Below are 14,396 nucleotides of genomic sequence, written 5' to 3'. Positions count from 1 at the left end.
AAATCATATAAATTCTTACTTGTTTTTCTCTAGTATAAAAGCAGCCATTCATGTTTGTATCTCATTTATAATCCTAAATAGTTCTAATGTATTAAACTTATTTTTCTCTGTCTAGATTTTCCCTGGTCTGGTAAAGTTAAAGATGCTCTGCAAAATGTCTTTAAACTGCAGAGGTTCAGACTGCTTCAACTTGAAACTATTAATGTAACAATGTCTGGAAAGGAGGTATTTCTTGTTATGCCTACGGGAGGTGGAAAGAGCTTATGCTACCAGTTACCAGCATTATGTTCAGATGGTATGTATTAATAAAGATTCATTTAAATTGAAGAAATGCCATTTCTCTTTTAATTCCTTAAAAAAGTCATTTCTAATCATACCTATGTAAAAATCAAGTGCAGTTTTATTTTATCTTTATGTTAATAGACATTTTAAAGGGTTCATTTAAAGAGGGTATGTTAAAGACTTTGAGTGGAATTAGTTCTTTTATCTCATTCTTAAAACATAATAAAAAAACATGTTGTAGGAGAAAAAGTACCAGAAAAGGAATCCCTGGGCCTGGATTCTACTCCCAGATCTTTATTGAGTGTCACTATGGTGTTAAGCACGGGAGATAACAGTAGTGAGAAAAACGGGCAAAGTTCTAGTTTTCACAGAGCTCACGGTGTAAAGTAGGGCTTTCTCAAACTGTAACATGTGTAAGAATCGCTGGTGATGTGATTAACATGCAGATTCTGAGTTTGTGTGGGACCCAAAATCTTGCAAGTCTAACAGGCTCCCAGGTGATACCCGTGTTGCTGTTTGGGAACTAGCAAGGGTATAGAGCAGGGGTCAGCAGACTTTCCCTTAGGGAGGCAGTCAGTAAATGGGATAGTTGTGGTCCATATGGTCTCTGTGGCATCTTCTGAACTCTGCCACTGTAGCATGAAAGCAGCCATAGACAACACGTAAACTAATGGATGTACCTGTGTTCCATTAAAATTTGAATTACCCAAACAAGCAGCTAGTCCTTAGTTTATTGACCCCCATTTAGAGAATATAGGTAATTGTAAGCAATTGCAATAAAGGTTTTGTGATTAAGATTTTAATAGGGAATTAAGTTAGTGCAAAGATCTGGCCTAGGGGCTGTTAGAGAAAGCTGTCCTGCCAACATGACATTTAAGCTAAAAGCTGAAGAATAAGTAGGCAAAGATAGGACAGGGGAGTAAGGAAAAGTGTTCATGCAGGGGAGCACTATTTCTGAGCTCAAAAGTAAGAACGTGCATGGTTGGGAGTATTCAGTAATGTGGAAGAATTTCAGTGTGGCAGGCAGTGAGGGGCAAGACTTGTGGAAAGAATCTTGATTATAAAAACTTCCTTAGATTAGTGGGAAACCAGTGAAGGGTTTTGTATAGATAAGAGACTAGTCAGAATTGTGCTTTAGAAGATAGAAGAATTCTAGAAATAATTAGGAGGTAGATTCAGTAGGACTTGTTTTCATTGGATCAGCAGGGTGGTGGGGGTGGTAAGAGAAGGGATAGTCTAGAATGATGTCCAAATTCTAGGCTGGGACAAATGGTGAAGTTGTTCACTGAAATAGGGTACATTTGGAGAAAGAACTGTGGGAATGGAGAGAGAGAGAAGAGGAGTTGAGGAAGTAGAACTAGTGAATGGGACATTCTTTGGAAAGAATTGTTATGCAGGAAAAAGAGAGGGGGCCCTAAATTAGCTGTCCAGGGTGTTTTAAAGATGAGGGAGACTTGCCCATGTTTAAATATAATGAGAACATACCACTGATGAAGGAGAATGTGAAAACACAGCGGAGACACTATTTGAGATGGCAAATCCCTGCTAAAGTCTGAATCTGAGTATATTTTTTAATTGGTCTGCTCTCTGTCTGAGGTTATTTTAAGGAACAAACTACAGAACATAAGTTAGTGATTCTAATAATGTAGAATAACTTACAGCTGTGCACAATTTCAGTAATAAGAGAAAGGGGATATACTATCAGCATTTCATTCAGTCAGTAAACTGTTCACTGATTTCTACTTGGCATGTATTAACCTGGTACAGTAAGTAGAAGAATACTCATGTCACTATCATTTGTAATTATACAGGTTGCTGTGTTTTCTTTGGAAAGCTTTGGAATAACTTTTTCCTCATATAACTGGACAGTATTTGACTAGATTTATAACATTTTGCTAATATGACCAATACTGATTGTTAAAATAAGTAAAAATTCAGAATGGTATCTATTTTTATTTTTATAGTATTGAATGAGGGAAGAGATTTCTGTCTAATCTTATATTTGCTTATTTGGCTAATGGTCATTTATATCTATCTCTTCTATTAATTAGAATGAAAAATAGGTAGTATATTGATGTTGTGATGCCCTCAGGTGAGTGGATGAAACTTATTCTAGAGGTAGTGTAAAATTTAAAGTAGATACTTTTTCTCTTTTAGGTTTTACCCTTGTGATTTGCCCATTGATCTCTCTTATGGAAGACCAGTTAATGGTTTTAAAACAATTAGGAATTTCAGCTACCATGTTAAATGCTTCTAGTTCTAAGGTATGCTTCTGCAGCTCTTTTTTTTTTTTTTTTTTTTTTAATTTAAACTCTTCACTGAAGTAGGAGCCTTGGTTACAACTGAGTTGGTTATAAAATTATAAAGTGATAACCATATGTGGAGTTGCAAACTACTGTTGATGGGCCAGTGTTAGCCCACTGCCTATTTTTATATGGTGTGTGAGCTAAGAATGGTGTGTGTATTTTTTTTTAATTTTCAGATTTTTATTTAAATTCTAGTTAGTTAACATACAGTGCAATATTGGTTTCAGGAGTAGAATTCAGTGGTTCATCACTTATATACAACACCCATCTTCATCATAACAAATGCTCTCCTTAATTGCCATCACCCATCTAGCGCATCCCCCACCCACCTCCCTCCATCAACCCTCAGTTTGTCAACCCTCAGTTTGTTCTCTATGGTTAAGAGTCTCTTATGGTTTGTTTCCCCCCTCCCATATGTTCATCTGTTGTTTCTTTTTTTTTTTTTTTAAATATTTATTTGTTTTAGAGAGTGAATGCAAGCAGGGGGAGGGGCAGAGGGAGGGAGAGAGAGAATGCTCAAACGGACTCCCTGCTGAGCACAGAGCTCGATGCGGCGCTCGATCCCACAACCCAGAGATCATGAACTGAGTGGAAACCAAGGGTCGGATGCTAAACCAACTGAGCCACCCAGTCACCCCTGTTTTGTTTCTTAGATTCCACATATGAGTGGAATCATATGGTATTTGTCTTTCTCTGATTGACTTATTTCACTTAGCATAGCACACTCTAGCTCTATCCACATCCTTGCAAATGGCAAGATTTCAGTCTTTCTGATGGCTGAGTAATATTCCATTATAAATATATGTATACACGCACACATACATACATGCACACCCCACATCTTCTTAATCCATTCATCAGTCGATGGACATTTGGTCTCTTTCCATAGTTTGGCTATTGTTGATAATGCTGCTGTAAACATCAGGGTGCATGTACCCCTTCGAATCTGTATTATCCTTTGGGTAAATACCTAGTAGCGCAATTGCTGGATTGTAGGGTAGTTCTATTTTTAACTTTTTGAAGAAACTCATGCTGTTTTCCAGAGTGGCTGCATCAGTTTACATTCCCACCAACAGTGCAAGAGGACTCCCCTTTCTCCACATCCTCACCAACACCTGTTGTTTTTTATGTTGTTAATTTTAGCCATTCTGACAGGTGTGAAGTGGTATCTCATCGTGGTTTTGATTTGTATTTCCCTGATGTTGAGTGATGTTGAGCATCTTTCCATGTGTCTGTTAGCCATCTGGATGTCTTCTTTGAAAAAATGTCTGTTCATGTCTACTGCCCATTTCTTAACCAGATTTTTGGGTATTGAGCTTGGTAAGTTCTTTATAAATTTTGGGTACTAACCCTTTATCAGATATATCATTTGCAGATATCATCTCCCATTCCGTAGGCTGCCTTTTAGTTTTGTTGGTTGTTTCCTTTGCTGTGCAGAAGGTTTTTATCCTGATGAAGTCCCAATAGTTCATTTTTCCTTTTGTTTCCCTTGCCTGTGGTGATGTGTCTGGGAAGAAGTTGCTATGGCTGATGTCAAAGACATTGCTGCCTATGTTCTCCTCTAGGATTTTGATGGTTTCCTACTCACAGTTAGGTCATTCATCCCTTCTGAATTTATTTTTGTGTATGGTGTAAGGAAGTGGTCCAGTTTCATTCTTCTGCATGTTGCTGTCCAGTTTTCCCAACACCATTTGTTGAAGAGACTCTCTTTTCTTCATTGGATATTCTTTCCTGCTTTGTCGAAGATTAGTTGACCATAGACCTGTGAGTCCATTTCTGGGTTTTCTGTTCTGTTTCATTGATCTATGTGTCTTTTTTTGTGCCAGTACCATTCTGTCTTGATGACTACAGCTTTGTAATATAACTTGAAATCCGGAATCATGATGCCTCCAGCTTTGGTTTTCTTTTTCAGAGTTGGTTAGCTCTTTGGGGTTTTTTGTGGTTCCATAAAAACTTTAAGATTGTTTGTTCTAGCTCTGGGAAAAATGCTGGTGGTATTTTGGTAAGGATTGCATTAAATATGTAGATTGCTTTGGGCAGGGTAGTATAGACATTTTAACAATTTTCTTCCAGTCCGTGAACATGGAATGTTTTTCCATTTCTTTGTGTCCTCTTCAGTTTCTTTTATAAGTCTTACATAGTTTTCAGAGTACAGATCCTTTACCTCTTTGGTTAGGTTTATTCCTAGGTATCTTATGGTTTTTGGTGCAATTGTAAATGGGATTGATTCCTTGATTTCTTTTTCTGTTGTTTCATTATTGGTGTATGGAAATGGAACGGATTTCTCTACATTGCTTTTATATCCTGTGACTTTGCTGAATTCTTGTATTAGTTCTAGCAATTTTTTGGTGGAGTCTTTTGGGTTTTCTACATAGAGTATCATGTCGTTTGTGCATAGTAAAAGTTTGACTTCTTCCTTGCCGATTTGGATGCCTTTTATTTCTTTTTCTTGCCTGATTGCTGAGGCTGGGACTTCTCTTACTATGCTAAATAGTAATGCTGAGAGTGGATATCCCTATATTGATCCTGACTGTAGGGTAAAGCTCCCAGCTTTTCCCCACTGAGGATATTAGTTGTGGGTCTTATCTTATATGGTCTTTATGATGGTGAGGTGTGTTCCATCTATCCCTACTTTATTGAGGGTTTTTATCAAGAATGGATGCTATATTTTGTCACATGCTTTTTCTGCATCTATTGAGAGGATGATATGGTTCTTACGCTTTCTTCTATTAATGTGGTGTATCACGTTGATTGATTTGCGAATATTGAACCACCCCTGCAACCCAGGAATAAATCCTACTTGATCATGGTGAATAATTCTTTTAATGCACCATTGGATTCAATTGCTAGTATCTTGTTGAGAATTTTTGCATCCTTGTTCAGGGATGTTGGTCTGTAATTCTCCTTTTTAGTGGAGTCTTTGGTTTTGGAATCACGGTCATACCGGCCTTGTAGAATGAGTTTGGAAGTTTTCCTTCCATTTCTGTTTTTGGAATAATATGAGAAGAATAGGTACTAACTTTTCTTTAAATGTCTGGTAGAATTCCCTTGGAAAGCCATCTGGCCTTAGACTTTTGTTTGTTGGGAAATATTTGATTACTCATTCAGTTTCTTTGCTGGTTATGGGTCTGTTCAAGTTTTCTGTTTCTTCCTGTTTCAGCTTTCATAGTTTGTATGTTTCTAGGAATTTGTCCATTTCTTCCAGATTGCCCAGTTTGTTGGCCTATAATTTTTCATAAATTCTCTTATAATTGTGTTTCTGTGGTGTTGGTTGTGATCTCCTCTTTCATTTGTGATTTTATTTTGGGTCCTTTCTCTTTTCTTTTTGATAAGTCTGGCTAGGGGTTTATCAATTTTATTAATTTTTTCAAAGAACTGGCTCTTGGTTTTGTTGAACTGTTCTGTTTGTCATGTTTTCATTTTCATTTGCTTCCATGTACTTTTTAATTTTGTCTTAAATTTCCTGGTTGAACAATTCATTCTCTAGTAGGATGTTCTTTAACTTCCATGTATTTGTGGTCTTTCCAAATTTTTTCTTGTTGTTGACTTCAAGTTTCAGAATGTTGTGATCTGAAAATCTGCATGGTATGATCTCAGTCTTTTTGTACTTGTTGAGGGCTGATTTTGACCCAGTATGTGGTCTATTCTGGAGAATGTTCCATGTGCACTTGAAAAGAATGTGTATTCTGCTTTAGGATGAAGTGTTCTGAATATATCTGTTAAGTCCATCTGGTCCTGTGTGTCATTCAAAGCCATTGTTTCCTTGTTGATTTTCTGTTTAGATGATCTGTCTTTTGCTGTTAGTGTCCTCTACTATTATTGTATTATTGTCAATGAATTTCTTTATGTTTGTTATTAATTGATTCATATATTTGGGTGCTCCCAAGTTGGGGGCATATTTAAAATTGTTAGATATTCTTGATGGATAGACTCCTTAATTATGATATTAGTGCCCTTCTTCATCTCTTGTTACAGTCTTTGGTTTAAAATCTAGTTTGTCTGATATAAGTATGGCTAATCTGGCTTTCTTTTGACGTCCATTAGTATGTTAGGCATTTCTCCATTCCCTCTCTTTCAATAGGCAGGTGTCTTTAGGTCTAAAATGAGTCTCTTGTAGGCAGTGTATAGATGGGTCTTGTTGTTTTATCCATTCTGATACCCTGTGTCTTTTGATTGGAGCATTTAGTCTATTTACATTCAGAGTGATTATTGAAAGATATGAATTTAGTGCCATTGTGTTACCTGTAAAGTTGGTGGTTCTGGTGGTGTTCTCTGTTCCTTTCTAGTCTTTGCTGCTTGGTATTTATAAAAGTATATATAAACTTTGAAGATTTATTTATTTCAGAGAGAGAAGGTGCATGCGGGCGCAGGCAGAGGAGCAGAGGGAGAGGGAGATGGGGAGCACAGTCCCCACTGAGTGTGGAACCTGGCATGGGGCTCGATCCCACAATCCTGAGATCACGATCTGAGCTAAAACTAAGAGTCAGACACTCAACCAACTGAGCCACCCAGGCACCTCTTGATTTTTATATTTTTGAATGTTTAAAAAAATGAAAAGAATGAGAGTACTTCGTGAAGTGTGAAAATTATATGAAATTTAGATTTCAGTGTCCATAAAGTTTTATTGGAACACAACCATGCTTATTCATTTACACATTGTCTACCACTGTTTCACACAATAATGGCAGAGTAGTTGTGATATTGTATGGCCCACAAAACCTAATATTTACTACCTGGCACTTTACAGCAAACATTAGCTGACCTGTTTTAGATTTTCTGTTAGAAAATGGTAAGCAAGAATTTCTAATTATGGGATATAATTAAATACAAACGGTGCATTACTAGCAAGGTACCCTTTCCCTGTGGAATTTCGTCTGTTTGGGAATGGACTCTTACCTTCATCTGTTGAATAAGCATTTCTCACCTATTCTTTTTTACAAAGGATATTACTGAAATTTTCAAAAGATAGAAAAGTAGAATCATAATACAACTGCCAAGTACCCATTAGCCACCTTTAACAGTTATCAGCATATGACCAATTTTTTTTCATTTGTATACCTGGAGTTTACCCCCCCCCTTGGTTTGTTTGTTTCTTTCTTTCTCTCCCTCCCTCCCTCCCTCCCTCCCTTCCTTCCTTCCTTCCTTTCTTTCTTTCCTTTCTTTCCCAGACATTATATCATTTCAGTTGTAACTCCTTCAGTATGTATGAGAAAGATATAATTAAAATGACATCATCACACCTAAAAAATTTAGTGTTGATTCATTAACATCATCAAGTAAAAATATTCTCATCAAATTTTTTTTTTTTTAAATCATGTTCCAGAATAGATTGATGGAGTATGCTGTATTTTATTGATTTTTCTGTAGGTTCCCCTTATTTCTTGTTTGTTTCCCATGCAAATTTAAATTATTTGTTGAAGAAATCAGGGTCTTTGTCTTGTAGTTCACTACATTTTGGTTTTCTGATTACCTCTTTGTGATGTTCAATTTGGTTTTTTTTAAGTATCATTATAAACTTATGGACATTTAACATATTTGATAGATCTTAATCCATATTATTCTTTATTATGCTGAAATAGTCCTGTCTTTGGGCAGTGAGCCCCTCTTCAGGTTGGCTCCTGAATCTTTTTTCTTCACCCCATAGTTTTTGACTCCTTGCTTGCTTTTAGGAGAAGTTACTCCATGCTCATTTTGCATATTTCCTTCCAGACCTGGTGTCAGCCATATCTCCAGGTAGCCATGCTTCCTTTAGTTTTTCCCATCTATTTCTGTTTTATTTAAACTCTCATGTCTGAACTACTGTCTCATTCAACAAAATGAATGTGGAGAACATTGCTTTCTACTACTGTATGTCCTTAACCCTGAAAAAGAGAGTAATAATAATAGAAAGCAGCTAGAAGTTGCAGATAACTAGAGGTTCATGCCACATCACTGCTATTTGAAAAATTGGAGAGAAAAAAAGAGAAAGGATGGGTCAAGGTCAAGTCCAGTTTTCTGTTTGCTCTCACTAGCAGTTCATAGGCTGTGAATACAACTTTTCTTAACCTTGCTTCTCCACTTACTCTGCCAGAAGTTCTGGAGAGTCAGGGATTTTTTTTTTTAAGATTTTATTTATTTATTTATTTGATAGAGCAGGAGTTGGGGGGGGAGGGGCAGATGGAGAGGGACAAGCAGACTCGGCACTGAGCGCAGAGCCGACCCGGGGCTTGATCCCATGACCCTGAGATCATGACCCGAGCTGAAATCAAGAGTCTGACACCCAACCCACTGAGCCACAGGTGCCCCAGAGTGTTTTCATTTTTATTTTTTGTTCTGTTTTTTTGTCAAATGAGATCATTCTTTTATCAGCATTTGGATACAAGTAAACATGTAAAATGCTATTTACAGCTGCCCTGAAGTTTAGTACTGGGACATAGGCTCAGTTTTAATGAATGCAACATCTGCTAAAACAGTCCAAGGCTGTGGCTTGAGTAACGAGCATCTTCATTTACTGCTTAGTATCCCAGTCTACTAGCTTAGTTCCATCATTGTGTCTGTTTTTGCTTTCAATAGGAGCATGTGAAATGGGTTCATGCTGAAATGGTAAATAAAAACTCCAAGCTAAAGCTAATTTATGTGACCCCAGAGAAAATCGCAAAAAGCAAAATGTTCATGTCGAGACTAGAGAAAGCCTATGAAGCCAGGAGATTTACCCGGATTGCTGTGGATGAAGTTCATTGCTGTAGCCACTGGGGACATGATTTCAGACCCGGTATGTATGATGTATCTAGAACACTCCTTGATACTAGGGACTATTTTCTTACTCACTTACATGATGGAAATCCTTGCTTTCATTAAAATTATTTCGTCAGCCAGTTATTACTCATTTTCTCCTGCCTTAATATAAGGAGAACCAAGAGGCAGAGTCTTCAATGTCTTTACTACCCTCCAGGGTAGCGCTTAGTCTGATTGCCTTTATCCCTTGAAATGCTTGTTTCTCAGCAACATGATTCTCTCCCACTTTTAGCCATAAAGGTTTACTGGCACTGGGTTCTCCCTCACATCCATTGAGGAATTCATATCTGCTTTGGAGCTGTCTTCTTTAGTCGTCAGTCAGGGTCTCTGGCATCCACTTCCAGGTCTATACCCAACTATCACCACTGGGTTACAGTGCTGTGGGGTATTTTAGTAACCCCATTCTTTACTCCTCCAACCTAATCCTGCAGTCATAGCCGGAAGCAGATCACCCAGACTTGCTCTGTGCAAAACAACCTTAAATTTAAGAAATCCTGGGCGCCTGGGTGGCTCAGTTGGTTAAGCGACTGCCTTCGGCTCAGGTCATGATCCTGGAGTCCCTGGATCGAGTCCCGCATCGGGCTCCCTGCTCGGCAGGGAGTCTGCTTCTCCCTCTGACCCTCCCTCCTCTCATGTGCTCTCTCTCATTCTCTCTCTCTCAAATAAATAAATAAAATCTTTAAAAAAAAAAAAAAAAAAAAAAAAAAAAAAAATTTAAGAAATCCTGCTCATGATTTCAACCACAGTTCTTTTTGAACCTGCTTTCACACACATATGGACCCCTAGGGTCCCCTTTAATCCCTCCGTGTATTTGTCCACGGCTCTAAATGCCACCTGATGGTCACTCTCTCCTCCTTCCAGACTCTGCTGTTGCCACTTCTGTTTCTCGTGGATTGCCTGGCATTTTACCTGCCTCAGGCTCTGTGCCAGACTGAGCTGCTGGACCCCTCCCGGCTTCTGCTTCCCCCATTCGTGCTGTTTTAATACTAAACACTGCTGGGAAAAAATTGCACAACTGCATTCATTTCCACCTCAGGTCGCTGTCATCAGACCCCGCTGTGCTTTTACTTGTTCCTGATGCGTCTCCTGTAAGCATTTCTCCCAGCAAGCTTTTCGTGCCTTTAACTTCCCTTTAGGTCCTACCTCCTACTTAGTGGACGCCTCCTGGTCCCCAGGAAATAGGTGCCAGCAGGTCTGGAGGTCTCCTCTTTCTCTTTCCATACATTAGTAATCTTGTTTTCTCTTCTTAAGGTAAAAGAGACCATTTCTTGTAAGGGTTACCGTGACTCCTCCCACTTCATCCTTTCCTGCCTTCTTAAGATCTCGCTCTGTCAAAGTCTTCACTCCTGCATTGTTTTTTAAAATTTTTTAAATTTAAAAATTTTTTTAAAAAAAGATTTATTTATTTATTGAGAGAGAAAGAGTGAGTGAGAGAGAGAGAGAGAGAGAAAACACAAGTGGGGGGAGGGGCAGAGGGAGAAACAGGCTCTCCGCTGAGCAGGGAGCCCGATGGGGGCTCGATCCCAGGACCCTGGGATCATGACCTGAGCCGAAGGCAGACGCTTAACTGACTGAGCCACCCAGGCACCCCATCTTTTTTTTTTTTTTTTTTTAAGATTTTATTTATTTATTTAACTTGAGAGAGGGAGAGAGTGAGTAAGCAAGTGAGTGGGAGGGGGAGGAGCAGAGGGAGAGGGAAAAGCCAACTCTGCCCTGAGCCCGGAGCGCATCACTGAGCTCCAGCTCACAACCTGAGATCATGACCTGAGCCGAAATCAAGAGTCAGACACTCAACTGAGCCCCCAGGTGTCACTCCTGAATCTTAAGACTCTCTAAAAACAAAGAAACTGAAATAGCCTTTGACCTTTCCCACCCCTTTATGGTGTTGTCCTATTTCTGCTCTTCCTTTCGCCTCATCCTCTAAACTCACCATCTGTTTCTCACCTTCCTTCCTTTCTGAATTCACTGAGTCGCTTCTGCCTCACAGGTGACTGTGGCCCCCCACTCCTCACTGGCTTAATCCAGGGGGCTCGTCTGCATTCCTCTTCCCGATTAACTTCCGGAGCAGGAGGAGCGTTTCCTGGTTCACCTGTCTCCTTGCCCCTTGCCCCCATGGTTACTGCGGTTACTGTGACAGAGGCTTTGACGTGGTTCCTCTGCATTCTCACTGCCTTCGTTCTTCCTTTGCTGCCACCCTGAATGTTAGTGTTCCCTGTGGTTCTGATCTCTTCTCACCTTTTCTTACACTTCCCCAGACATGGTGGACTCGTGGCCTGAAGACACGGTTCTCTACCTTGAGAATTATTGGGGGCACAGTTATTTTTTTTAATTTTGATTTAAATGCCTTAGGCAGTATATATATTGTCCTTTAAACTGGAGACCCTACCATGTTAATCAGACTACTCCAAAGAGTTGTTATCTGTAGCTACTGAAAATATCAGGTTTCTCACCTTTGCCCTGTCTTTCCAGCCTCAGTGGTCTGATCACTTCGGATGAGAACCCTTGCTTGTGTGTTACCATCACTTGCATTGTCTCTGCAGATAAGCTGCCACCTGTCATCAGTTGTTCCCGTATCTAGTCCTCTTCCTTCTCAGCTGCAGATTTATGTTCCTAATTGTTTATTGGAAATGTGTACCCATTTTTTTTTATTATTATGTTATGTTAATCACCATACATTACATCATTAGTTTTTGATGTAGTGTTCCATGACTCATTGCGTATAACATCCAGTGCTCCATTCAATACGTTCGCTCTTTAATACCCATCATCAGGCTAACCCATCCCCCCACCCCCCTCCCCTCTAGAACCCTCAGTTTGTTTCTCAGAGTCCATAGTCTCTCATGGTTCGTCTTCCCCTCCAATTTCCCCCCCTTCATTCTTCCCTTCCTACACCCATTTTTAAAAATGTTTAATTGAGATATAATTGACATACAACCTTGTATTAGTCTTAGTTGTATAAGACAGTTGTATAACTAAAAGTTTGTACCTTTTGACCCCCTTCACCCATTTTGCCCACCCCCATCCCTCACCTCTGGCAACGACCAGTGTGTTCTCTGTATCTTTGAGGTTGTTTTTTTTAAAGATTCCACATATAAGTGATATCATATTAGTGTTTGTCTTTCTCTTACTTATATCACTTAGCATAATGCTCTCAGGGTTCATCCATGTTGTTGCAAGTAGCAGAATTTCCTTATTTTTTAAGGCCAAATAGTATTGCATTGTGTGTCTATGTATATATACATATCGTATTTTCTTTATTCATGTGTCAGTGCACGCTTAGATTGTTTCCATGTGTTGGCTATTATGCGTAATGCTCCAGTGAATATAGAGGTGTAGATATCTTTTCAAGATAGTGGTTTTGTTTCCTTTGGATAAATACCCAGAAGTGGAATTGTTGGGTCATATGGTAATTTTATTTTTAAATTTTTGAGGAACCTCCACACTTTTTTTTTTCCTTTTTTAAACATTTATTTATTTATTTTAGAGAGAGAGTGCATGCTTACAGTAGTGGAGGGAGGGGCAGAGAGAAGCAGACTCCCTGCTGAGCACGGAGCCCATCGTGGGGCTTGATCTCCTGACTCTGAGATCATAACCTGAGCCGAAATCATGAGTCAGATGCTTCACCGACTGAGCCCCCCAGGTGCCCCCGATACTGTCTTCCATAGTGGCTATACCAATTTACATTGCTACCAACAGTGTACCAGGGCTCTCTTTTCTCCCACACTTTGTTATTTCTTATATTTTTGATGATAGCCATCCTAACAAGTGTGAAGTGATATTTCATTGTGGTTTTGATTTGCATTTCACTGATGATAAGTGATGCTGAAGACCTTTTCAGGTACCTATTGGCTATTTGTATGTCTTCTCTAGAAAAATATCTATCCAGATCCTCTGCCTATTTTTCAATCAGATTTTTGGGTTTTTTTTCTGCTGTTGAGTCGAATGAGTTCTTTGTATAGTTCTTATGTTAACCTTTTATCATATAGTTGCAAATATTTTCTCCTAGTCTATAGGTTTCTTTTTCGTTATGTTGATAAGGAAATTCTGCTACTTGCAACAACATGGATGAACCCTGAGAGCTGTACAAAAGCGTTTTATAGTTTTATGTAGTCCCGCTTACACATTTTTGCTTTTGTTTCCTTTGCTTTTTTGATGTCAGATTCAGTAAATCGTTGCCAAGTCAGTGTCTCGAGCTTATTCTCTATTTTTTTTCTGGTAGTGTTATGTTTCCAAGTGTTATGTTCAAGACTAATCCATTTTGAGTTGAGTTGTATATGGTATAAGGTTTCAGTTTCATTTCTTTTGCATGTGGCTCTCTAGTTTTCCCAATACCATTTATTGAAGAGTCTGTTGCTTCTCCATTGTATATTCTTGATGCCTTTGTCATAAATTAATTGACCGTATATGTGTGGGTTTATTTTTGGGTTCTTTATTCTGTTTTGTTGATCCATGTTTGTGTTTTAATGCTAATACCATACCATTTTGATTACTGTAACTTTGTGATATGGTTCGAAATCAGGAAGTTTGATGCCTCCAGCTTTGTTCTTCTTTCTTAGGATTGCCTTGGCTATTGGGGTCCTTTTGTGGTTCCATACAAATTTTAGGTTGTTTCTAGTTCTGTGAAAAATGCCACTGGACTCTTGATAGGGATTGCATTGAATCTGTTGATTGCTCTGGGTATATGGATATTTTAACAGTGCTAAATCTTCTAGTTCATAGACACAGAATATCTTTCCATTTATTTGTGTTATTTTCAATTTCTTGTATCAGTGTCTTACAGTTTTCAAGTGTATAGGTCTTTTACTTCCTTGGTTACGTTTATCCTTTGGCATTTTATTCTTCTTGATGCAATTATAAATGGAATTGTTTTCTTAATTTCTCTTTCTAATAGTCTGTTATTAGTATATAGAAACACAACAGGGGCACCTGGGTGGCTCAGTTGGTTAAGTGTCTGCCTTTGGCTCAGGTCATGATCCCAGGGTCTTGGGATTGAGCCCCACGTCAGGCTCCCTGCTCAGTGGAGAGCCTGCTTCT

At 38.8% G+C, this 14,396-nt stretch overlaps 2 protein-coding genes across 5 annotated transcripts in view; both read left to right on the top strand.

Moving 5' to 3' along the window:
* Positions 1–14,396, top strand: part of LOC118546527 (cationic amino acid transporter 3-like) — a 120,968-nt gene that overhangs the window by 21,980 nt on the left and 84,592 nt on the right. The gene's annotated exons all lie outside the window — the stretch shown is intronic.
* Positions 1–14,396, top strand: part of RECQL (RecQ like helicase) — a 53,003-nt gene that overhangs the window by 22,035 nt on the left and 16,572 nt on the right. For all 4 annotated transcript variants that reach the window (XM_036119197.2, XM_078075726.1, XM_078075728.1 and 1 more), the window contains 3 exons: positions 116–295; positions 2,440–2,546; positions 9,141–9,339. In XM_036119197.2, the coding sequence (XP_035975090.1) occupies positions 116–295; positions 2,440–2,546; positions 9,141–9,339 (486 nt within the window). The remainder of the gene's footprint in view (positions 1–115; positions 296–2,439; positions 2,547–9,140; positions 9,340–14,396) is intronic.

This window comes from Halichoerus grypus, chromosome 6, assembly GCF_964656455.1.
Source record: "Halichoerus grypus chromosome 6, mHalGry1.hap1.1, whole genome shotgun sequence".
In the NCBI taxonomy this organism is placed as follows: domain Eukaryota; kingdom Metazoa; phylum Chordata; class Mammalia; order Carnivora; family Phocidae; genus Halichoerus; species Halichoerus grypus.
Note: the sequence above shows the minus strand (reverse complement) of the source record. Positions and strands in the feature narration are given on the sequence as shown.